This window comes from Natator depressus, chromosome 9 (genome assembly GCF_965152275.1).
Source record: "Natator depressus isolate rNatDep1 chromosome 9, rNatDep2.hap1, whole genome shotgun sequence".
In the NCBI taxonomy this organism is placed as follows: Eukaryota; Metazoa; Chordata; order Testudines; family Cheloniidae; genus Natator; species Natator depressus.
This window is the reverse complement of record NC_134242.1, coordinates 101,735,969-101,752,670: the sequence shown is the minus strand read 5'-3', so window position 1 is coordinate 101,752,670 and position 16,702 is coordinate 101,735,969. Positions and strand designations below refer to the sequence as shown.

Below are 16,702 nucleotides of genomic sequence, written 5' to 3'. Positions count from 1 at the left end.
CATAAATGTGCTATAACTAAGAAAAATTTAACTAGGAAAATAAAAACGAAAATAAAATAAACAAGGGAAGTACACAAGAAAGATGGAAAGTAGCTGAAAGCAGCAGAAACCACAATTGCTCAATCTCAAGCCACAGAGAGTTGAGAAGAAACTGGAATAGCGACAGATCCACACTTCCTTATATGCCCTTGCATGGAAGCATGAGGCTCTGCTCTGCACAGGCATGGACCTGCAGACATGGCTATTTACAGTCTCTGGCTGAGAGTGCATAAGCATGCACACATCCTATGGTGGACCACCCATAGGGACATTAAGAACTGACTGAAATGTCCTATGGGGATTATAACATGTTAAATATGGGGGGAAATGACATTTTTTCCCCTCCTCTGACCAATCAAAGATTGTTCTCAGTTGCACATTTACTGTCCAATTGTGTTTTAAGTGTCCCACGATATGGTGCTTCTATAACTTCACTTGAAAGACTATTCCACAGCCCGACACATCCTACCATCAGAAAGTTTTTCCTGATATTTAGCCTAGTTTCTCCCCCTCTTAAATTCACTCATTACTCTTAGTCATACCCCCTTGTATAACCCTAAACCATTCCTGTCTCCCTTTTGGGGGATTACAGCCATAAAATACTGCTTCCCTAATATACACCCCTTAAATTTGCATAAGCAATGACTATTTAACGTCAACTTTTATTGCAAGTAATCTGTCCAGGCCCTTCATTTTTTCTGAATTTCCATTGTCTTTACTTTTTTTAGTATTGGGTGTCCAGAAGTAAATGCAATATTCCAGGTAGTCACACCAGACCCACTGTGACATACTGAACCTCAAAGTAGCACCCTGTAACCCCCATATTCATCACTGGTATATGGTTATGATATTTCATACAAGGCATGACTTGCAAGGTATCATATGAAAGGTCATTGTCTGCTGAAACTCACTGTTCTGTCAAAATATGTATACTGGTAGTGTATATGAAGTTATGAGATTTTGCTATATGGTTGTTACTAAAATATGTTGCGAGTCTGGGAGTCGCCCCTGCTAGTTTCACAGTTCAGCAAAGGAGATAATCCCATCCAAATGGCCACTGGCTAGGAGGGGAATCGTAAACAAGAGATCTACAATTCAATAAGACACAGCTGCACAAGCATCAGACAATGAGGACTGCTCAACTCAGCAAGGCCCACCAGGACATGTCTGGGCCAGTATTTTTCCAGGCACATAAACTGAGTATATAAAATAAGAGAAGCAGCACCATGAGACCACCTCTCTCCTACCCCATCTATGCTGGGAAGACAAAGACTGAACTGCAGAGACTGATCCCAGGCTGAGAAGGAAATTCAACCTGTATATTAAGAACTGTAACCTGCCTACAAATCCAGTGGGATGAGAAAAGCTGTTTGATTCAAATCTTGCTTAATCTAATAGAGTTTAGGATTTAGATGCAGTTTTACTTTTATTTCTTAGGTAACTATAACTTTATACCTACCACTTATACTATCTTCTGTAGTTAATACACTTATTTTAATGTTTTATCCTTACTAGTGAGTTTGTCTAAAGTGCTTGGAGAATTTGCTCAAATTACAAAGGCTGGTGCATGTCCACTTTCCTTTGACGAAATGGTGAGCTAATTAATGAGCTTGCACTGTTCAAGAGAAGGTGTTGAGTAGAGTAAGATGGTATATTTCTGGTGTGCAAGGCTGGGGTGATTTGCTGGTGCCTCTCGCTGTATAATTCATGAGTGGCTTTGACAGCCTTCATGCAATTTAGCTGGGTGTGGGTCTCCACATGGTGATGGCTGAATGATAACAGCACCTGGAGGGGTTTGCTGCTTGTCACTGGCAAAGCATTGTGGGAGACAGCCCAGGCTGCAGCGTTAAGGGGGCACAGCAGTCCCACAGTTCCAAGTAGTACCCTAGGGATCTTGCCACACCCATGTAGAGAAGAAAGAAATTACTTGTTGCAACTGAGAGGAGCAACTGCAGGGAGAGTTCTGCTCAGCTCCTGCAGTGTTGGGAAGATAGAATCTTCAGAGAATTTCGTTGCCAAACTAACAAATATCTACTGAGTACGTGCAGATTTTTTGAAGTCTTGCAAACTGGAACAAAGTTGCATGCTTTTCCCACAGGAATAGCAAAAAGCATATCCCTTCCTAGTTTCAAGGCCTTGCTCTAAAGCATGGCGAGACTAGAGCTTCTCAGTTAAAATACAAAACAAAAAACCAACCATTTAACACAGGCAAAAATACATTTTTCTTTTATTTTGTTCTTGGAAACAGCTGAACTATTTTTATTGAAGTTTTCCACAAAAAAATTCAGCTAGATGCATGGAAAAATCTCAGCGAGAACAGTTAAAGTTTGGCAAAGTTATAAGCAACTGAAAACAGGGTCTCTTGTGGGATGCATCAGGCATCCTTAAGTACAGGCAAAGATTCCAGCTCTGTCTATAATAAACATCTGAAGAACAAACTGTAGAATTCTGTGCCACAAAGTAGCGAGGCCAAGAACTCTGCAGTACTCAAAAGGGATTAGAAATGTACATAATGAATGTACATAATGTTACCCCAATATTTGGGGTCTTGCAGATTTTTTTAATTTGGGAGGAAAAACTGCTGATAGTTATTTCTTTGAGACAATCCTGTTTATTTACACAGAACATCCACAATGTCCTGTTTCCACAAATAAAGAAGCAAGCAAAAGGAGGCACTTTCTTTGCTCACAGTTCTCGGCCTCTAGCCAGCACTCTGCCCAAAAATCTCTCTTAGCTTTTTCTCAGGGCCGTTTTACCAGTGCTTTTCTGTCTGTCTCTTGGCGTTTTCTGGTCCTGTCTGCCTGTCTTTTGGCTGCTTCTCACTGTTACAAACACCCACCCCCATCCAGCTCGTGTTTGCAATCTATCCCTAGCCAAACCCCTCCACGCACATAGCTCTGCTTCTGACTGGCCTTGCATGTCTCTTTTGTTTAGGGTAGTGACCCATATTGTCTCATACTCATATGCCTTACTCTATAAAAGGAGCGTAGTGGCTCTTACATTTTCTCTGAATAAAGGGAGGCTAGCACATCCTCCAACAAAACTATAATGTCCATGGTTTTATTAGCTGGTTAAAACTTTGAGCTATAAACCCTCATGTTTCAGTACCATATGTCTGAGTTAGGAAGAAACTTTCCCTACAGTCAGGTTGTTTTACGACTTCTCTACTGGAGGGTTTCTTGCACCTTCCTCTAAAGCATCTGGCACTGGAGACTCCTGGAGGCAGGATAATGGACTAGCTATACCTTGGGCTGATTTGGTGTGGCCATTCCTATTTTCCTAACCATGTCCCCTTCATCCACTAATTTTAGAATTAATCAGAAATGCAATTCAGTTTTACAAGATAATTATTTGAAGTATGTAAACATCAAGGACGGAGAACAGCTGTTCAGAGTAGATTGGGGATCTATGAGAAATATCTGAAGAAGATCTTCCAAGTCTCATACACAATGGGAAACCTGAAAAGCAGTAATGCTGAAAGAAACCAAGATGGGAGCTAATCAGATCTAGGGAACAGCAAATAAGACATTTGTTTGGAAAGTGATACAGCTGCAAAAAAGGACTAATGCTGTTTTAGACTGCATATACAAAGGCATCATATGTCACAGCTAGAAAGGGATAGTGCTCTCTATATAGCTCTGGGGCAACTACACCTGGAATAACACAGGAGTTTTATTAAGAAGTCAAATTGGAATGAATCCCACAAAGAAGATGTCTAGAAGGCTGAAAGGATTGGTTTATGCACATTAAAAGAGTTTAATAGGTAATGCTTGGCTAAGCAGCAACTAAATATGTGAATACAACAGCAAAGATATTTGAAGGGAGGACATCAGTGAGCTACATGGGATTATAACTAAGAGCAATATGATTAATAAAATTTAAGCTAAATATGAGGGAAGCTTGCTGACAGATGTACTTGGCTGTGGAACAGTCTTCTCAATGTCAGGGCTTCTAACACACAGAACTTTTACAACTAGACTGGACAAGCACTAGTATGTATGCACCATATGGAATAATCCTGCAGGTGCTCTGGGAATTGGACTGGATAATCCTATTAGGTATATATGATTTATTAATTATTCGACCATTCAGTCCACCTTCTGGAAGCCAATACAGAACTCATCCTTAACTAAAACCAAAATGTTCCAGGAGACAGGAACAGATAGCAGGAGGCCCTTCTGGACCAAACACCTAGTGACAGATATAGGAACCGCAAAACCTCATTTCATCAGACTCACCTGAGGTGTGTAGGGTCCAGGAGTCATAGGGTCAAGACTGTCCAAATCTGCCTCCTCGAGTGCTGCTTCCTTAGCAGTAGAGATGTCTCTTTCAAGCTGAGTCAAATGCTCATCATACTAAAAAAAACCAAACCTTTGTCAAAGTTGCAAAGAAATAGAAGTTGACTATATAAAGAGATTGCAACAGACTACACCACATACCTCAGCCAGAGTCTGGCAACAGATGTTCACAATTTCCTGCGCAGTTTTTGTGTACTGACTATCCGGCCCTGCAATGAGAACCACACCTTCTTAAGTTGTCTGACCTCTCCTCGATGCTGGCACCTTGAACAAGAACTTTACAATTTTTTAACAAAGCCCATGAAACAAGGCAAACCTTACAACCTGTCTTCTGATCTTTCTGTGACCAGAAACAACCTACAGCAGGGCTGGGGTTCGTGCGGAGTTATTACAAACCCACAGCTCTCTCCAGCTGCTACCTTGAAAACTGAGATTTTGGAGAACATTAAAAAAATTCTCTAGCTGTTATGGTTGCAAAGAAAACCTCAAAATGTGAGCCAAATAACTGATGCAGAGATGTCTACATGAATCCGGGGAGAGCCTGCAACAAAAGCTCTGAGAAGTGTAAGCCACCCCATTAATCTCAGTGAGGTTAAACTCAGATGCCCAGTAATTACAATTGAAAATACAACATTGTTAACTATTTCATGCCTCGTGTAAGAAAGGAAAGGGAGGGAAGTCTCATTTTGGTGCCACAAGTGGGTAGATAGCACATCTCTTTTTTTCCCCCCCCTCACTCAAGAAGGAGCCAGATTCAAAGGAGACTAGCACACCCCCAGTCATATTCAAGTTCCACTGAGGGGAAACCAAGCTCAAGAAGTGCAGCAGAGCTGAGAAAGAACACTGTCATATTTTGAACTAAATCTGCTGTGAGCAGCTCTCTTGCAGAATGTATTTTGTGGGTAGAATTTGGAAGAGCACCACTACTCCCACCCCACATTTTTACTCCTTTCATACCAAGGCAATAACAGAATCAAATGGGAAAGATCTGCTACGTCACAGTCTACCACTGCAGTACGTCTTCAAGTGCTTTGTCCAGTCCAATTTTAAGATATCAACTAATAGAGCTTCTACTGCTCACTTTCCTTAGAAAGTGATTCCATAGCCCAATACTTCTCAGAAACTTAAAAGAGATATTGGATGCAGGACTTTAAAGAAATACTGTCAACATGAAGTTTGTCAATTTAAAACAAAAAGTTACAACTAATTTCAGATCATTCACTTGCCTGAGTTGTGATTTTTTTTGTGATCAAACATTTTAAAGTGTTTGGTCTCACTCATATGAAAGCCCCACGGAAACTGTGGAAGCTAACGGGGGAACAGTGAGAAGGACATGCGCAAAGTCCAGCCAAATGTTTAAAGAAAAGAGAAAACTGTTTCCTCCCCACCCCCAATCTTAGATGTTACTTTCACACTAATAGGTAAAACATTATCCATTAGCAGTGAGATTTTTAAGTTGACAATATCCTTTTAAGAAGTTACACAGGGTGGCCTTGCAGAAGATAGAATATACATGTTTTAGAATAAGAACACTAAGGAAAGCTAGATATGGAAGAAACAGGCTAGTCACAGCAGAGGGAGAGAAGACATGAGGACTGGAGGAGTACTGAAAACCCAGAGAACCATAGGGAGAATCAATGAGAGAACGGAAAAAGGAGAATATCTGAGGTAAAAGGGAAGTGGAAGAGGGTTATTACAAGACGACAAATGGGGCGATTGGACTGTTTGAACATACTGCAAATGTGTTTTCTCATAGCAGAGAAGACTTGGGTCTAAAGAATGACTGTTGACCTAATTATCCCTGAACATGCCACAGCAACAGCTGAAAGTCTCATTGTTTTAGCAGACTGCTCCCCCTATATAACTGTAACTCAGGTTAATGGGTTTAACAAAAAAGGGAGCCAAGTTTGTTGCTGGGTAGATGAGAGATGGTGAAGACTGCAGTGTGCTCCCCTCACCAAGGGTGTTGAGCCTTGTGATTGGGTGAACCCTGGGGGATGGAAGGCTGACTAAGCCGATGGGATGGGGGATGAGAGGAAGACAGTTTGGCAGCACTCCCCAGACTCCCCCTCCCTGAGGAAAGCATGGGTGATCCCCTGACCCCTCCCCCAGCCCAAAGGGAGAGCAAGTCTCGCCAGACTCCTTCCCCCTGCCTAGGGTGTTACCTATATTGCCCTGAAAGGGGTTTGCTGAACTACTCTGGAAGAGAGCAACTCAATGTTGGAAACACCAAGGAGGTTCCCTACACCATGGAGACTTTCTCCACTGTGAGCAACACCTGTTGCTGCTGCAGAGAGGTTGGCCTCCTGGGAGGATTAGTACCCTCATCACTTCGCTGCACTCAACCACCTTCAGGACTGCAACACCTCATCAAGGTACGTGGATTCCTCCACATTACAAAGCCCACAGTGGATAATAAACTGGACTCGTGAATCCAGGGAAATCCATCCTTGAGGTTGTTACTTGTAGGTTGTATGATGTTACTGATGCACCAACTCCAAATCCATCTTCCCCTTCCCTTTATATGCTTCCTCTATATTTCCCCTTGTAAATAAAGTGTACATTGATTGTTGGTTCATCTATTATGTACGTGTCAGAAGAGTATATGTAGGAGGTATCAGGCTAGTCACAGGGATAAGTACTGGGTCAGGGATAGTTGAAGCAACATAGGGAGGTAAGGTGGGTTCCTGACTCCCTTAAACAGTCAGGTGGAGGCACCACCAATTAATAGCTAAGAACCCAGGCCGCTGAATCCCACTGAGGCCAAAGCAGAGGGTAAGGGCTCCTGCTGATGATTAGCTGCCCTTAGGGGTACACAACCTAAAAAAACCACTTACAGCACCAATGTGCACTACAGAGGTGTGGTTTCTAAAGTGCACTAATGTGTTCCATGTTAATTGCGCCACGTAGACCTTGCTAGTGTGCACTAAGTGATCCCTAGTGCACTTTAATGTAATGCTGTTTGAAACAGACATTTGTGGTAAATTCAGAGCGTCTGTCCTCATACACAGAATGTCTGAAGACTGGCTGTTTGGAAGTAGCAAGCAGTGTAACCAAGAGAGAGGAAGAATAGGAGACGGTTAGGTGAGAACAGCAGCCTGAGGCCCAGCTACAAAATGCAACATCTGAAGAAGATGCTACATCAACCTTGCAGTGTTTGGTGAAGATGTATGCAGAATGCCAGGTACCTGCTCTGCAGATCTCCTCAGAGAACACTATTGTTTTCTGGCCTATGAGATAGAGACAGATCTTGCTGAGTGAGTTTAAGACTGGAAAACCTCTTTTTTCTAAGCTTCTAGGATAGTAAATCTTACTCAGCTAGAAACAGTCATCTTGGAGGCTTGAGACCCTTGTTTTACAAGCATAGGTAATAAACCTGCATAGAATCCAAGCAGAATTTTGATAGATGGTACCATATGACTTTCTGAAGAGCTAATCTCTTGAGGATGGAGTTGTTTAGGACAAGGAAAGGCAGAGTGATGCCCTGGCTGAGAATCATAGAAACATAGGTCTGGAAAGTACCTTGCGAGATCATCTAATCCAGCACCCTGTGCTGAGTCAGGACCAAGTATACCTGTCCTAGACCAGCCCTGACAGATGTTTGTTTTTAAAAGATGTTTTGGAAGCCTTTTTTCTAGGGAGAGAGCCCAAGGAGGGTTAGTGGCAAGGAGGTGGATGAGGAAGTTGGCTGGGCAGTGGAATCAAGGAAATGGATTCCTTCCCAGCATAAATGTCAACCATCCGTTTTGAAAGATGATGGCATACGTGCCGAAGCAATTCAATTACTGTGTGTTGCATTGTGGCAAGTGGCTAAAAAGTCCAATTCTCGAGCGACAGCCCTGGCCAAAGACAATGCAAGCACAAGGTGCAGAGCCAGAAGATGGAGCTGCTGCTCTACTAGCACTTGAGGCCTGGTGCACTTTTCCTCTTCGCTTCCCTCGCTCTCCAACATCTCGCCCCCTGATGCAGCGCAGCCCTCCACTGCAGCCTGTTGCTAGCTGCATCCTCCCAGCTTTTGGGGTCAATGTTGAAAGTTTTCAAGTCCGTCTTGCAAACATCCTTGAACCTGAACCTAGGTCAGCCCAGTGGCCTTGGAGCATCTACAAGTTGTCCATACAGGAGACCCTTTGGAATGCATCCATCCTCCACCCAGTGCAGATGACCAAGCCAGCAGAGAAGTCTGTGAGAATAATGATTAGATTTGGTAATTTTACTTTTTCAAGTACTTCGGTGTTAGGAACTTTGGTTTCCCACTTGATATGTAGAAGACAGCGGTGTGGAAGGTGTTTAGCCGCCTCTCATGCCTGCCGCAGGTGGTCCATGCCTACCCACCATACGCCGGTATGCTCAAAACATATATTTGGTAGACTGGTATCTTTGTGTTCATTATCAATTTCCTGCTATCACACACACTTGGTTAGTTGGCTAATTGTGCTGGATGCCTTTCCAATGCGAGAAATAAGCTCATCATCCAGATATAAATTATCTGATACTATTGATCCTATATAGCAGAACCTTTCCCAACTTTTAGTGTGATGCTAGCTGTTAAAACATCTGGTGCAGTCAACACACCTTGTGTCATAATCTTTGTCTTCTTTAGACTGATGATTTGTCCAAATTCATCACAAGCTATTGCAAAACTACTGCAAAATTGCTGGAGCCCCTCTTCACTGTGTGTGACGAGTACTGTGTGACTGGCAAAAGGAAGCTCTCTTATCAGCAGGTATTGGAGTTTGCTCTTTGCTTTTAGACATGCAATGTTGAAAAGTTTTCCATCTGATCTGGTATAGAGATGTACACCCTCAGTGCTAGAGTAGAAAGCATGATGAAGCAGCACATGGAAGAACATACAAAAGAGGATTGGTGCCAAAACACATTCTTGTTTGACTCCAATGTCAATTTCAAAGCTGTCAGATTGATCACCATCATACTGTAGCCTTTGTGCCATCACAGATGGATTGAATCAGACTGAGGAGGATTGGGGAGCAATCAATTCTCTCTAGCAATTGGAAAAGTCCCTTTCTGCTGACCAGAAGCCTGTGTAAGATCTGTGAAGGACATGTAAAGAAGTTTTTCTTGCTCTTGACACTTTCCTTGCAGTTGCTTTCGTGCAAAAAACAGGTCAATAAATGATCTACTGGCATGGAAGCCACACTTACTCTCTGAATATACACATTCAGCATGAACCTGCAGTCTTTCAAGAATGACCTGTGCAAATGACTTGCCACGACATTGAGGAGAAAGAGTCCTCTGTAGTTTTTGCAATTGCTCCTATCTCTTTGTTTTATACAACCTTATGTGTTGGCATCTTTCACGTCTTGTGGTACCCCCTCCTTCCCTCTAGCAGGCAAGCAAAACATTGTGCAGATGTTTAAGCATCTTCTGTCCTCGTTATTTCAATACTTCAGCTGGAATTCCATCTTTTCCTGCAGCCTTTACTGATGTTAGGGAGGCAGTTGCTGTTTCAAGCTCATTTACAGATGGTTCTATATCGCACTCTGATAGTCTGGAGCTTGGGGATCACATTTAGAGTTGCTTGAGAAACAGTGGATTCTGTGAACAGAGTGAGATAGTATTGCTTCTGTCAACGATGATGTTTTCATTAGAGTGAGGCAACCTTGGCTGAAGGACCAACTGCTTTCTTAATTCCATCTACCTTCCTCTTAGAACTCCTTTTTCAAAGGACGTTGGTATCTTTTTGCACAGAACAAGCCAGTACGATTGAACACATTGCCTTGCTGTTCATTGCAATCTGCTCTTTACTCCTGGGGAAATTCTGCACCACTGCACAATGCAGAATTTTGCAGAAATTAATGTTGTGCACGCATAATTTCCTTTCCCGCACAGAAATGGGCTGCAGTGCTTCTAGCCACAGCTAGTGGTGGCCGGACCAGGCAAAGCCCAGCTTGCGCATAGAAGACACTGCTAGGGGGAGCAGGAGGGAGCTAGAGGGTTCCTGGCAGCTGCAGTTCCCAGCACACCCTGAGGGAAGGAGAGGGTGGTGCACAGGAAACTCTGTGCAACCCTGGGACTGAGCATCAGGCTGTTTCCGGATCCCTGGGCTCTGGGGGGAGGGGAGGTGTCTGGGTAAGGGGGCCATCCACAGCTGGTTCTAGCAGGGAAGGGGGTGCAGATATCTGGGCTGGGGGGGCCCCATGGCTGGGCTCTGGAAGGGAGGAGTTCTGAGTGTCCGGCCCCAGAGCTGGGCTCTGGGGAGTGGGGAAGAGGGCAGAGAAACAGGAACTGGGTTGTCACAGGGGTTTCTTTAACTCTCTACTCCTGAAGGAATTTGTGTGTGTGTCTGTATTGTTATAGACATACTTGCTGACAGGTATTCTGAAATAAATTACCAAAATAATTGAAACTGGCATAATTTAGTGTTATTTTGACAAAAAAATTGCAGCATTTTAGAATATTGTGTGCAGAATTTTTAATTTTTTGGTGCAGAATGCCCCCAGGAGTAGCTCTTGGTCAAACTAAGGTTAGCACAAACTTCAGGAGAGGATTTCATGTTGTAGTGAACATATGCTGTGCATTTTGCTTCAATAACTGGAAGTATTTCTTCAGAATATTCTGCAAACCAGTGCTTATCCTGTACAGTCCTTTTACCAAACGCTAAGGCTACACTATAGTATAGTGTAACTGAGTGTGTTCCATGGTGCAGCAGCTCTCAAGGAGATTCAATCAGTGACATAGCTTGCTTCCCTGAGATTCACAGAGAATTGAAGACACCTTCCTTGGCTTTTTGTATTGTTGATGTTAATGCATGGGCAACAGCTTTGTCTAGTACAATGAAATTTCTGTAGTGAAAGTTACATTTTGCAGCATACAAGTGCATAGTCTGTCACAAGAACAAGTTCTTCTCTTTAGAGATGACGGAAAGCATTGGGGCATATGTACTGATAATGTTGGCAAAGCCACCTATGGTAGATATTCTTAGTGATGTGATACATTCTAATGTTGCAATGGGACATTTGACCATGTGTGCTAATGAGTTTTTGACTGAAAAACCTATCCTATGTTCACGGTTGTCTCATTCACTTTTTCCATGCCAGAAAAAGGTGTATTGTATCTCACGTAGAGAGTCTATGTCAGCTACTCTGATTTCAGAGAGAGCAGCACAATGATGTCAAGCTTCTCTGTCAATGAGGGTGGACTTTCTAGGATCACTGACCTCCTCTTGATAATTTGACGTATCAATGCACATTGTCCTCACATTCCAACAAGCAAGTTTGAAGAGGGCAACCAATGTACTCAAACAAGTTTGTACGCCTAGGCAGAGACTTGCCTTAGGACCAAAGCCCTCCTCCTCTCAGCAGTAATGACTAGGCTCAAATGCTTGGAAATTAAGATGTTTGAAGCCAGCACAGCTGCAGGAGATGCTGGAGGGCAGAGCTTAGTTGCAGTGTTTACCATCCGATGTTTTCTCCTCTAGCCTTTGTTCATCCAAGAACTAGCTGCAAGGCAGCAATGCCAGGCTGAGTTACCACTTTGTGGATATTATTTTTTATTACAATGGATAGCAGACCTACCCCCAAACCACTCCAAGCATAATTCCCGTGATAGCTGTAATGAGCAGGCCAGGAGCTGTAATGCAATTGTGCAAGCAGCTTCTCATTCAGAAACAAGAGCGTTTCTGGCTGGACTAAACCCCTGGGGAGCAGACTGAGGCAGCAGTCAGTAGTCACCAGGCTTAGGTGCAGTCTGGCTGGAATCAGATTGACAGGAACAGAGTGTGGGACAGAGGATTTAATGGCCTGTCAGCCAGAACCAATCAAGTCCCACATTCTAGCAGTGCAGTCTGCTGCTCTAGCCATAGCTAAGGTTGCCAACCTTCCCGGTTTCGCCAGAAGTCTCCCAGAATCAGGCTCCATCTCCCAGAGGTTACTGAAGCCAAACCAGGAGATTTTACACCACTAAAAGTCCAGCAGAGCAGCTGGGTTAAGGAAGGCTCCCTGCCTGCCCTGGCTCTGTGCTGCTCCCGGAAACGGCCAGCACGACCCTGCGGCCACTGGGAGGGCGGTGAGGCAGAGGGTCTTGCACGCTGCCCAGCCCCGTGTGCCGACTCCACAGCTCCCATTGGCCAGAGACGTGCCGGCCGCTTCCGGGAGCAGCATGGGGCCAAGGCAGGCAGGGAGCCTACCTTAGCCCCACTGTGCTGCTGACCGGGAGCCGCCCAAGGAAAGCGCCACCCGGCCAGAGCCCATACCCCTCACCTTACCACACCCCCACCCCTTGCCCCAGCCCTCTCCCACACCCAAACTCCCTTCAAGAGCCTGCACCCCCTCCTGCACCCCAACCCTCCCCCAGAGCCTGCATCCCAATCCCCTGCTCCCTCCCAGAGCTCTGAAGACCCCCCAGGCCCCCCAGCACTGAACTCCCTCCCAGATCTTGCACCCCGCACTCCCTCCTGCACCCCAACCCCTTACCCCAGCCTGGTGAAAATGAGTTAGGATGAGGAAGAGTGAGCGAGGAGGGAAGGGGGATGGAGTGAGCGGGGTGGAGACTCAGAGAAGGGGCAGGGCAGGGGGCGGGGCAAGGGTGTTTGGATTTGTGTGGTTAGACAGTTGGCAACCCTAGCCATAGCTAGTGCGCTACAGAAATCACTAGATGTTGCCCCACTCCGTCCTGTGACCCAGTGACTCTGCCACAATGAAGCCAGCAGATCATGAGTGAGTCATCTTCAGCCAATCCCTCCAGCTAAGGTAGGCAAAGATCAGTGATGAGGCATGGACAACCCGCCGACACCAGCTGTATAGAGTGTACCCCATCTGGCCGTAAGATCAGGAGATGACCACAGTCACAATCCAGGCCCAATGTACTGGAGGGGAGGAGGGAAGGAGAGAGGAGCAGAGGCATAACTGCCTCTAGCACCCGAAGGTTCATGGCCCAACCCTATCCCCGATAGCGGAGCTGCTGAAAGAAGGTGCTTGCTCTACCTACTGAAGCAGCAGACTGGGGACATGACCTAGTTTTAGGTCTTACACAGGGGAAGCAGTCTAAGGCCAAAACAGAGTTTCAGCTGCTTCTGTGGCCTGTGTGGGCATGGTTAAACCAGCAGATAATCTTCAGATCATAGGATTTTACTGTGCATGAGAAGTTCCTGTTGTAAGGCCAGTGATGGGATCAGCACTAAACAAGTCTATAAGCCAATTGATTTGTGCACTAAAGAACACAGCTGCAGTAAAGGGGCTTGAGGTGGAGTTGCAAATGGATTTCAGTAGGTGGAATGTTAGAAGAAAGAAAGGCAGGGTTTGGAGGAAGTGGGCCAGGGTGCTTGTCAGTGAAGGAGACAGTGTGTTCTGATCACTCAAAGGAGTCCAGGATGGAGGTGCTGAGCCTTCTGTAAAGAGGAGGAGGAGAGGGTGGGGATTTGTTGCAGAGTTTTGTAAATCTGGCTCTTTTTGAAACCATCCTTGACAGATGGCATTGTGCATGCTCTGTCAAACTTTCCAACCCCTCCAACACCAATCTCAGGTGGTTATAAAGAGTACAGTTTGTTTGAAATGAAGTAACCTTTAGGTTTACAGAACTACGACTGAATTCTTTTAAATTTAAATAAAAGAATTAGACTTCTGAAATTTAACCATAATCCCATGGCATGCAGAAAGATTATTAGGTGCTAATTAAACATAACTAGGTTTGGGGCAGTGTCTGTTTTAAAGTACTGCAAGGGTTTTGGAGTGGTCAGATATGGTTTCAGGACAGGGTAATGACCGGGGCCGATATTGGAATTACTTACCATTGTACTTAATGCTGTTGGCAAGGATCAGTTTAACATCATCCAGGAAGGTCTCCCTGTTCTGATACTTGTGTTTGGAGATATTCTGGAAGAAATTACTCAGTGATAAGAACAGCCATACTGGGGTGGACCAAAGATCCATCTAACCCAATATCCTGTCTTCTGACAGTGGCCAGTGCCAAGTATTTCAGAGGGAATGAACAGAACAGGTAATCATCAAGTGATCCATCCCTTGTTGCCCATTCCCAGGCTAGGGACACTCCAGAGCATCGTTTTGTATCCCTGACCATTCTGGCTAATTGCCACTGACAGACCTATCCTCCATGAATGTATCTAGTTCTTTTATTAACCCTGTTAAAGTTTTGGCCTTCACAAAATCCTTTGGCAAAGAGTTCCACAGATTGACTGAGTTGTTTGAAGAAATACATGAATAACAGAGTTAAACACTTTCTTAAATGGCTGCATGATTTAAATTGCATACCTTGCGGATGGTCTCTAGGTCCATTGGATTGATGATCACTTTGTAATAATCTGGAACAAACTTTTTATTAACTGGATGATGAAATGGCCAAGACTGCAGAAAATAAAAACACAGACAGACATAATTGGGAACAAATCCTTTTAGAAATGATTATTGGATCTTGAGGCCAAGAGAGAGATTTTCACAAAATAATCTTCCAGAGCAGTTGGCTCTTAGGTACAGATTCTGTATGAACCAGATATGTTTATCACAGTGATTCCTGCATTCAACAGTACAGCCTGAGCAAGAATCAGAGATAAACATAGGACTAAAAGAGCTACAAAGCAAGTTAGTTTTCTATGTCCTTCAACAGCTAACAGCAAGAACCTGTACTATATAAAGCAGCTCTTGCCCATTGGGCTTTACTATTTAGTATCATTGTTATTTTCCAAGCAGCAGCTAGAATCACTATCAAGAACATTAATTCCTTGAAAAGTCAATGCAGGAAAAACATCTAAATTCTGCATCCACAGGAAACTATCAGCAGGAGCCAAACATCTAAAGCCTGAGATTTCTGTGGAGGAAAAGGAAAATTCAAAACCCGAACTCCAGCCAACTTTTCCTTTCTGAAGCCTAATAGAAAAGCATCCAAATGGAAGAGTCTGTCGAAGTTTTAGAGGGACAGACACCAGGGCAACTTATTCATATACACACAGCAAATCAGAGGCGCACTAGGCAGGGCAATCTCTTAACACTACCCCATCCCTACATGGGGTTAGGTTGGATATTAGAAAAAACTTTTTCACTAGGAGGGTGGTGAAACACTGGAATGCGTTACCTAGGGAGGTGGTGGAATCTCCTTCCTTAAAAGTTTTTAAGGTCAGGCTTGACAAAGCCCTGGCTGGGATGATTTAATTGGGGATCAGTCCTGCTTTGAGCAGGGGGTTGGACTAGATGACCTCCTGAGGTCCCTTCCAACCTCGGCCTGTCAGTCGTCCCCCACATGGGACTCCATTCCTCCCCCCATACCTAGCCCCCCCCCCCCCGTTATTTGTAGTAAAGTAACTGATAGGTCATGGCTTCCGTGAATTTTTGTGTATTACCCATGACCTGTTTGTGACTTTTACTAAAAATAACCAAGATAAAATCTTAGCCTTAACTATAAATCACTAAGTCCTGGTCTACACATAAAGTTGTACCAATTTAACTGAAGGAATGATTTTATACTGGTTTTGTTAAACTGGTGCAACTTTATGTGTGGACTCATATCACTTTAAATCTGGCTTGTAGCTGTTTAACTTGCACCTGTAAATTTACCGATGCAAGATAAACTAATATAAGCCAGATTTACAATAGAAGAGAGCCCACACAAAACTAAATTGGTTTAGTTAAACTAGTGCAACATTTGCATCCAGATATGCCCTCATCAGCGTCTTGTATGTCCAGGGGCCTGACAGAATTTTCTTGCTCTGCTTGGTCAAGCTTAAGGCTGCAAGAACAGTGGTGAAAAAATGCCAGAGAGCTGGCGTGATACAATGTGCTGTGCAGTGCACTGAGAACCAGGTAAACTGGACTGCATTTGTAAATGACTTCTCTGTCTCAGCTATCCCTTCTGTAAATGAAGGTAATAATGCTGATTTAATTTTTAAAAGATTTCCAGAGTGTACCATTAAAAACTTTACTTACAGATTTACTACACACACTTTAGCATAAGGGCTTGTCTAAATGAAGTTAGTTCACAGCAAGCAGGGGCATACATTTAACCCACACTAGCCTGCCACGCACTAAATGCCCATGCAGACTCTGCTGCCATGCACTAAAAGTTCACTAGGGCGCTTCAATCTACCCTGCTATGAATGGGAGTAGATTAAAGCGCAGTAAGGAACTTTTAGCGCATGGCTGCAGAGTCAACACAGTGTGGGCACGCTAGTACACTCTAACATCCAACATACAGAGACATCGTTCCTCTGGGGAGGAATGCAGCTTAGGGAAAAATATATGCAAATTCACCGCCTGGTTCAAATTAAACAGAGTCCACCTTGGATACAAACTTCAGGTGTGGCCGGAGCATAACCTGGTCCCTGGAGAACTGTGCGTAAGGAGGCTCAGAAATCAGGACTTGCAACTCACACACCCTGGCAGAGGTAATGGCTATCAAGAATC

General features: G+C 44.1%; 1 protein-coding gene across 6 annotated transcripts in view; it reads right to left on the bottom strand.

Moving 5' to 3' along the window:
• Positions 1–16,702, bottom strand: part of TAF1 (TATA-box binding protein associated factor 1) — a 147,623-nt gene that overhangs the window by 11,253 nt on the left and 119,668 nt on the right. For all 6 annotated transcript variants that reach the window (XM_074962836.1, XM_074962841.1, XM_074962837.1 and 3 more), the window contains 4 exons: positions 14,561–14,653; positions 14,080–14,164; positions 4,479–4,546; positions 4,278–4,394 (listed from right to left, as the gene is read on the bottom strand). In XM_074962836.1, the coding sequence (XP_074818937.1) occupies positions 4,278–4,394; positions 4,479–4,546; positions 14,080–14,164; positions 14,561–14,653 (363 nt within the window). The remainder of the gene's footprint in view (positions 1–4,277; positions 4,395–4,478; positions 4,547–14,079; positions 14,165–14,560; positions 14,654–16,702) is intronic.